At 36.7% G+C, this 9,885-nt stretch overlaps 1 protein-coding gene across 1 annotated transcript in view; it reads right to left on the bottom strand.

Annotated features, from left to right (window-relative positions):
- LOC110114565 (eIF-2-alpha kinase GCN2) overlaps positions 1-9,885 on the bottom strand; it is a gene marked incomplete at its 3' end in the record, with an annotated part of 61,402 nt that overhangs the window by 27,040 nt on the left and 24,477 nt on the right. Inside the window, 2 exon segments of the mRNA XM_020847486.2 lie at positions 3,685-3,739; positions 5,025-5,142. Of these exon segments, the coding sequence (XP_020703145.1) occupies positions 3,685-3,739; positions 5,025-5,142 (173 nt within the window).

Genomic DNA, 9,885 nt, shown 5'->3' with positions numbered 1-9,885 from the left:
GAACTTAATTTAGGAAGGATTAATTTAATCCCAATCCATTTAAATTCAATAAGCATAATTCTAGGACTTTCCTAAAATAAAGATTCTTATTTTAGGAAACAAATTCAAATTTCAAATATTTGAATATGAATTAAGATTGTTGCCCAAAATAAGAAGGCTAAAATAAGAAGGGCTTTGCATTTATGAGTTGATATAGTGGAGCCAAGGAAGAAAGGGATGTGACCGGTGCTAGGTGAGGATTAGGTTTAAGGTTTATGGTCGGCAGCTGGGAAGGAGTTTGGGAGGGGGTTCGGCTGGCGGGTTGGAGAAGAAAGGTGGTTTGGAGGCTGGCGGCTAGGAGGAGGTGGAGGGGGGTCTTAGCCAATGGCAAAAAGGGATTTTGGGGATTGAAGCCAGTGGCTAGAATTGGACGAAAATTTGATGGAGGTAGTGAACCATGGACAACGGACTTTTCCTGCGATTGTGGGTATTACTTTTGCCCTCACCTAGGGACTTCTCTTTTCTCTCAAACTCACCATAGAGAAAAAAAACAAGTGCTGAAATTTTTATTCAATAATCATCATCTCATACAATAGTGAGGGCCCTCATATATAGGCCTTAAATAAAAGAAAACACAAATACTCAAATGCCTCGGGGCTACAACATAAATTAATCCCTCTCGGGGTGACAATGATAAACCAGAACATAAATAAATAAAATTCATAAATGCATCATAAATAAAGACTCTAAATCGTAGCTGTCGACCTACGATTTCTCCGATGATAGACGCGCCGAAATCTCCTGCTGATGTCCTCATCATTCTCCCCGGTGAGAGAAAGCTCAATCCCGTCGAGTTAAGTTTCTCGGGAACTTCTTGTACAACTCTAGAAAGATCGAGGTCCAATCTTTGTTAGCTCATCACGATCAATCCACATGTTCTCCATCTCCAGTTTTCCATTCCATTGAACTAAATACCTTTGCCGCTCATCGTCTTTGGTGGAGATGATTTCATCATTAAGTATCGCTTCAATTTCTCTGCATCAGTTAAATAGGGATATTTGGGAGTGGAGGTAGGCTAGGGTTCTCACCAGGTAGGGTCCACACAAAGCTCAAGAAAAGCCAAAAGACTTCCCTGCTGAATCCCAAGAGACACATCAAAAATCCAATGAATAAAGCCACGGAACCAGCCAGGAACAAGCACAAGCCACGGTTTCAGCACAGGAAACCAGGAGGCAATTCAGGGAAATCAATTCTCGGTCAAAAAAGAGGTGCCAGAGCAGTAAAGTAGGCAGCCACCCGAAGAGGCAGCAACAAACCCGAAGAGAGCAGCAGCCCGTGAGAGAAAAATCCAGAGAAGAAAAGCTGCAGCAACTCCAATTCAAGAAGAATGTGAAAGATCAAGTTCCACCCACCAAATCTTGCTCCCAACATTAATTTTATAACTAAACATCAGCTCATAATGAGCTACACTTCTACTAGATATTAATGAGCTTGCACAACTAATGTTTCAACTACTTAAGCTCAAACCGAAACAGCCAATGCCCTCATGAAACCAGCAAACATTCAAAGGACAAAAAGGAGAGGGGAAAGATGAAAAGACAAGATAATGAAGAGAAGGAGAGGGGGAAGATGAAAAGACACCAGGCAAGAAATTACAAAAAACTCAACTTGTGTTGACCCCCCCTTTGACTACATCATAAGGCCACTAAAGTCAATCGCATTCTCATAATCTTCATTGAAAAGTTTAGAAAAATATCTCATCCACCTATGTTGAATATCTTTTTTTAATAAAAACACTTTTTGATCTTCATCCTCAATACACTTCACTTGAACAAAATCCTTACTACACTTGTCTATTTATTTGACTAACTTATACATATATCTTTTGTCCTTCTTAATATCTAATCTATTATATAAATCATTAAAAGCTAAAATCTTTGCATCGCATAGTGCTTTTTTAGACTTACGGGCCTCTTTATATCTTTTTCAATTATCAGAATTTTTACATCTACAACAATTATTATAACAAATATTCTTATTTTTAATATTTTTTTGCACATTTTTATTTCACCATAACTATTTTTACTATTAGGTGTTTTTTCCTTTGATACACCAAGCACATCTTTGCAATATTCTTAATATCACTAGGCACTTTTTCCAACATAATATTAGCTTCCTCATGCAACGAAAAATCTTAATATCTAATATCTTACTCTCAAAAATGTTTGTATTAATATTTTTTAAAAGCCTCCATCTAATCCTAGAATAATATTTTACTTTATTTTTTTATTTTTTATTCCTTTATCTTAAAATTCAAAACTAATAAGCAATGTTGAGTGCATAAACTTTCACTATGAATAAAGCCTGCATCACATTTTTTAAATGATGGATGCTATATGGTTATCAAGGCTGCAAGAGCTAAAATAAATTTTCTTGAAGGGTCTTATCTACTACACAATCTTAAATAAAAAAAACTCTAACATCTACCGCCAGTCCCGAAGCCCCATGACAAAGAAACATGCATACTCTACTCATGTTCCTAATCTAAGTTAGATAAAACCATAGTGCACATAAACTGAAATCAAGAAGATGGATCTCTTGCTGATCCAAAAAAATGAATAAATAAGAAGAATTCAGTGCAAAAAAAAAAGGATGATCGTGATGCATTTTTGTGTGACTTTGGCAGTAAAAGATGGATATTTAGACTTTCAATATGATGATTGAAAACTTTGGATCTTGTCAACTTGGTTTGGAATCTGGATTACAACTCATTCTGCTTAGATGTTAAAGGATTAGGTTATGATCTATTCAATTGTTTGCTTATATTGTTTAGTTACTTTATTTTCTACTAGTTTGTTTTTGAAAATGTTTTGTTATTTATACAGATTTGTTTATAATATATCTGATCACAAGTATTTGTCTAGAACCAATTCAGAAAACTCAGAGATTTGTTATGCATGAAGTGAGTTCACAATCTGTATTAGTTTCACTTGTGTGTGATTCTTCTTAAAGGCGTGCATCAAATCTCTTTTGACTTGCAATATGTTTTTATAAGTCGTAAGAAATACAAGCTCTTTATAATTGACATCCAATATAATATTTCATAAATGCTTTCCCGGTTTAATATTGCATTATGGAAGTGGTTAACTTTTGATATCTTAGAATGTTTCCTCTATTTTAAGGGTTATGGTGTCTGCTAATTGCCAGACATGTACTTAAGAGAGCTAAAGCATTCACTTTGCTTCCTCTTTGTGCTTCAAAATTGGAAAAACTGCTTCATATTATTGATGTGCCTTGACAAGAGTTGAAATTAATATTATGATATGGTTAAATTCCATTCATTTTTCCAGAAAGCAGTTCCAATGATATAGAAATCTGAAGCAGAGTTAGATTATCTAATACAATTAATTAAAAATATTACTTTTAAACGGCAATCATAAAAATGCTTTCCATATTTCAAAAACTTAACTGGCTACGAGAATGTAACAAATAAATCTTCATGTAACACTTGATCTATTACGTTTTCTGTCTTAAAAACAACTTAGATCATATAATAATCATTTAAAATTCAAGGGCAAGATCAGGCAGAGATCGCCAAGCTGAATAATATTCTATATCAATCTGAATACGTATTTATGTAAGGAAAGAGGAAAACCCAAATTCAGGGAAATGAACATTTACAGAGTTATGCACTTAGGCACTAACCTGATAGTACCGAACAACATGTTGATGCTGCAAAAGTGACAATGTGGCAACCTCCCTGAAAACCTTGTTATGATAGTTCAAATCATAAAAATTGATAAATAGCAGAAAATCTCTTCAAAATTTTGAAAATTAGTGCATATTCAGATGCTTGTGAAAATCTAGTAAAAGTATCACAACAGAAGCTAAATGGCACATAGGTATTAAACCAATTGCAGTGTCAAGGAAATCTGTGATATAGGACTTCATAGGATCTAGGGTTGGTGATGCGGATCTGTTATGTAATGCAGAAAATCATATAAGACAAATACAAAAACTTGCATGGCACAAACATTCAATTTTAGCAGCTATTTGGTACTTTCAATGAAGCCAAAAATATTAAAAAATTCAATAGTTTTATAGAAAAACAGCATATAGGAGTTTGTAATCAAAAGACAGCTACTTGAAAATCATGCACTCATAGAAATCCAGATTGTATCAAACTTGATATAAAATCAATTATGCACCCAATTCCATATTAGGATTTAAAGAAAGAAAAAAAAATTAGAAGAAATAAGTCCTGAAAATCAGAAGAATAAAAAAAAAACATTTGTACGAATGGATAGCATCTCCCAAAAATCTTCAAGTCTCTCATTTGATCAAGAAGAAGACCCCAAAAGGTTTGAATGGCACATTCCATTATAATTCTACTCAAAACTAAACTGATTGTGTTTTGTACAAACCTAAGTCCAGATTATGATATCAAAAAACAAACAGAACTCCATAAAATTCACGGACTAAATCAGCCCAAGGAAATCTCATTCGTCAGTTGCCTAAAGTTTGGATAGGAGTGTTGCTGGAACTCAGCCTCAAGCCTTGAAACTGAAGACGCCCAGGCCCAGCCATCAAAGTTGAAGTGACAATGCATGGGAAGAAGAAATCAACCACAAAAATAGCAGAAACAAACAAAAGCCAATCAAGCAAGACAGAGTGATGCAAGAGAAAGGGAACGCAATTGATAGACAAGGATACAATTAATTTATGTTTATAAGAGCTGATGACAAATCAACTTTAAAAATTATAAAAACAACATTAAGCTAATAACAAAGGAAAGAGCAAAAGAGTAAGGACAACAAAAAAAACACTCTTATACTCCATACATATTTACATGTTAGCACTTATTTATAGACCCAAGAGGTAAATGCAAATTGAAAATTAGAACGCAATATTTAAAAAATGGAATATGTTGTGCCTCCAACACAACAGAACCGAAGCAAGCATGTTTTACAGAAAAGAAGAATGAAATCCTTTTGTTATTTAAGATGAAACACAAATGAAAAATAGTAAAATCCAGTTGAATATACCTTAAAATTTTCTCATTCACATGTGGATTTCTATCCTTGAGTCGAATCTTTTTAACAGCATAATGTCGTCCATCAAGTTTGTTTTTGCACAGTACAACATGGCCAAAACCTCCACGACCTAATATCAAAGTCCCACAAAACATGTAATCAAACCACGAATAAGCTTTTAGTTTAAGTCCCACAAGACATGTTAATCGAACCACAAATAAGCTTTTAGTTAAGTTCCACAATACATGTAATCAAACCACAAATAAGCTTTTAGTTGTGCCTGATATTGGATCAAAAACTCAAAAGAAATACTTTGGCAGCATTTATCAATGCATTCTTTAACCTGCAACAATCGTATGGCAAGGCAAGGCACTATTACTAACAAACAATTAAAGGTACCAAAAGCTAAATAAACATCACCCCTTGCAACTGATTTATGGAACAATTATGTTAGAGTTGAGACCTATAGACACAAACAATACAATAGTATAAACTCATGATCTTTAAAGAATGCATTTCCACAGTTTATGCATGCTAATAAATGCTTATGATGCCACAAGAAATACAGTGGCCAATGCACCCTCCCCAACTATCATCATTTAAAAGCTAGTAGCATAACATGAATTACCTAGAGAGCTAATATGCATGCTATTAAACTTTTATCATAATTGTGAGCTCTGAAAATTCCTGCCATGCTTTATCATATTAAAGTAGTTATAGGTTAAATTCACATGTAGGGGTACCGAGAAATGTGATGGATCTGCCCACCATGTCAAGAAAGACAAACATACTTGTTGTACAAAACATCATGATCGATATTTTGTCAGAAACGTCGTCAAGATGTGGATGTGTGTGGGTAGTGAAAGAAGCATGCAGATGAGATGCTTTCAAGTCCATCATGCCAAGAAAGGCATTCATGAGCATTATGAAGTTCCATTCATAAGAAAAGAACAAATTAGGACAATATATTTTTTATCATGCCAAGGGTGTACATGGGGTTCTCCCATCACATCAAGAAAGGTGCACATCAAAGAAAAATCAAAGAAATTGCATACGATATTTATGCAAGCTCTTGGGTGTTAAGAAAGAGGATGAGATAAGTTTAGGGCGAAGTTGTGCAAGCGAATGGTTGGGAAAGAGGTGGAATTAAAAAATATGAAGTATGTAAAGTGAGTCTTTATAAACTTTTTTTTTTTTTACTAACAAGTGTCACCACCTTGTGACACCCCATACAAGCATATGGAGGTGCAATTAAGCACCCTAATTTTTAAAAAATAAAGCAAAAAATTGCTCTATTTTTACAAGGGCTTGGGTAATACAAGGGGCTAGCATTAATTAGTTTTACTTTAATGAGTACTTGTGTGAGCTATCTTCGGTGAATTTTTCGCCTCTTATGCATGTTATTTTTTTCCTCATATGCAACAGCATGGGTAATACAAGGGCCTCCCTGGTCCCTTTGGGCATTCTAGACTTGTAATCACAATGCACTTTGCAAATTGGACTACAATTGAATGGACTTGAGTTGGTCTTTCATCAAAATATGTCTATTTTTTCTATCATTTTGTTTGATCCCAATGTTTTAAAAGGCGAAATCGGGAATCGAGGCGTTTTGGCTAAGCGAGGCGAGGCATAAGCCTCGAGGCGGATCAAGGCGTAAGCCTCAGTACCGAACATATACCGCCGGTACTGAGTGGTACTGGCTCGGAATTGAGCGGTACTGGCTCGAAATTGTGCGGTACTGGCTCGGTACCGAGCATGTACTGAGCAATATTGAGCATGTACCTAGTGGTACTAGCTTGGTACCGAGCGTGTACCTAGTGGTACCGAGCATGTACCGCTCAGTACCGAGCATATACTTGCTCTGTACCGAGCGGTACTGGCTCGGTACCGAGCATGTACTAAGCAGTACAAGCTACTCAATAATTATTATTAATACTATTAATTATATATTTAATAATATATATTTTAATTTATATTAACTAGGCTAATTATATTAATATTTAATTAATAATTATATTACTAATTAGTCAATTAATTTATGCACTAATTATACTATTAAGTACTTAATTAATTTGCTTAATTATTAATATTTAACTTATATTAATTAATTTAATCAATAATAACTTAGCTGCGTCTAGGGTTTGCCTTTCGTCCTTGTTGTTCGGCTTCGTTGCTTCATAGGAGGTGTAGAGATTACACGCGTCGCTTCTTTGGCTTCTTTGTGGCTGTTCGACTGCGCTCCTTCGACGACTTTCCCTTCCTGTTCGTTGGCTTTGAAGGTAACTTTCTCCCTTTCGAGGCGATGCCTCGATGCACCTCGGCGCCTCAGGTATTGAGGCGTACGCCTCTGTGGAAAAAGGCGTAAGCCTCGCCCGGACGTTTCAGGCTTAAGCCTTAGTTCGCCTGACCTCCGCCTCGATTCGAGGCGCGCCTCGAGGCGTCTACCTCGAATGCCTTTTTAATCGTGGTTTGATCCAATTAACTTATGGATTTCATGCATAGGTTAATAATAATTAAACATTTATATTTTGTTGACATGATTATATTGACCTTCATATCTTCTCCACCTTTAATCAAATAGAACGTAATGATTTCTCGACTCATGTAATGAAAGTACTATGCAATGTTCTGTCTATCCCATCTCTTATCCAATTGTCATTTGAAAAAATACAAAAAAATTAAAACAAGTTCTCCTTCCAAAAAAAATCTTTTTCCACTTTTCATTCATCGTGCACCCACTCACCCGCACCATCTCCTATCACTCCTATACCTCTCTCATTTAACCCAACTAGCATTAAGTAAATATGATGTGATACATACATGGGGAAACATGAATTGCACTTTAGAGATTAATGAAAGCTTTTAACTTTGCAATACTAACAATAAAATCTAACTTGCTCAAGTAGGATTCAAGAAAATTCGTGATTGATTAAGCTCTAGGCATCGATTACACTTGAGGATTACAAGAGTCTTGCAAAAGATAACCAAAAGAAAACTAAATAATGAAAATAGCTACTACTAAAGCTACACGTTTAAAATTTAGACCATTCACCTTGAGATCCGTCACTTGTTTTGAAAGTGGTGGCTAGCGGAAGAGAATTGTAAGTAGACTTAGTGATGCCACTAATAGGCAAGTCATCTTGAGAGGACTCGTCGCCGGGAAGGAAGCCGGAGTTGGAGAAGCCGGTGGGTGTTCGCGGATGGTCCAATTGTAGTCTTCAAATTGCTCATCTACGACATCCACGAGCGTAGGGAGGATGCGGTTCAAATAGTCTTCGACGGTGTCGTCGGGTCCAAACCCGACGTAAAAGAACGGCGAGCGAGTTATATGTATACTTTCGTAGACGTCGAGCACTAACCCACTGTCAATCTCGGGGTCCGCCATGCATCTTGCCGGAAGAGAAGGGACACAAATAAATGGGGAGGAGAGGAAGGTGGCGGGTTGGAGGAGGATGGTGGGATGGGTTGGGGCACTTGACTAGTTTGAGTAGAGAAAGACGATTTTAAGATCAAAGGGAAGCTCAGTAGAAGAGAAAAGCTTCAGGAAACCAATAATTTCAGTTTTCTGATATTGAAATAATGGGGAGACGTGGAGAGGGGAAATTGAGAAAAAATTCAAAACAATTCCAAAGGAGGCGTGGCAGCAGTTATGTGATGGGTAAGGGATTTTAATGGGGAAATTTATTATAATTGGAGAGAGAGAGAAGAGCTAATTAGGGGACCGGCCATGAATAGTTGAGAGAGAGCCATTAGTGTTAATTAGGTGGGCCCGCTAGGCATTAACTCACGGTGGAAGTAAATCTGAAATTTGATTTTCAGATTTGCTTTGCTAAGAAAGTTTCCAGAATTGGCCTTGAGCCTTTGGATCCGTTGCATGTCAACAGGTAAAAGAATAAATTAAAACATGCACTTTCCAAAGTAATCAGGATGCAACTTAGGAAGGTATTTGAGGCGTTTTGAAATTGGATTTCAATTTCTGGGAGCAAGGTGGTCGGCAGACTAGCGTGGGGAAGGCTATGGAAACGGTGGAAGGAATGCTGCCGGCTTGATGGCTGGGAGGGCCGTGGGTAACTGGGCCGGCCAAGGGAGGCCGGTGGTGGAGGGTATGCTGCCGCCGGTGGGGAGGGGTAGGCGGCGGCAAGACCAAGGGGAGGAAAATAGGGAAATTTCCAAGGAATCAAGGAATGAATTCCAATTTCTCACAAAGGCTTCAACCGGATCTCCACAACGACGAATCGATCACAAGAAATAAAGGAAGAAAAATGGTAGAACAAGAAGATCTAGAACTCACAAAGAGATCTAGCTTCTCCTACGAACTCACTAAGAGATCGAGGAGGGTGGAGGCACTCACAAAGAGAACACAAAGTAATTTTTTCATTTCATCAAAAAACTAACTCTTACAAGAGAATAGGGCCATATAAATAGGCCTCAAAATGACAAAGAAAGTAAAGTACTAAAATGCCCCTTGGGCTACAATAGCTACCAAATACCCATAAGGGTAAAAACGGAAAAACATAAAATAAAAATAAACTACTACATAAAATGATGAAAATACAAATCATGATCATGGCCGTCGATCTCCGGCATCTCCTGAAGGTAAATGTGTCGAAATCGCTGCTGATGTCCGCATCACCTTGTGTTTGAACACAAGTAATAGCTCCTGCATACATATCCTTAATGACTTGAATATAAGCATTATTAATCCATTTCTTATTTAGAACTCTCCATAGCACTTCTCTTGGAACTTTATCATATGCTTTCTCTAATCAATAAAAATTATATATAGATCCTCCTTATTCTCTCTATACTTCTCCATTAAACCTCTCAATAAATTTTGAGAAACATTGGTGTCACGCCGCAACCTATACTTCAT

Source organism: Dendrobium catenatum, unplaced genomic scaffold (assembly GCF_001605985.2).
Source record: "Dendrobium catenatum unplaced genomic scaffold, ASM160598v2 fragScaff_scaffold_1468, whole genome shotgun sequence".
Lineage (NCBI taxonomy): Eukaryota > Viridiplantae > Streptophyta > Magnoliopsida > Asparagales > Orchidaceae > Dendrobium > Dendrobium catenatum.
The sequence above is the reverse complement of the archived record's forward strand: the minus strand, read 5'-3'. Positions and strand labels throughout refer to the sequence as shown.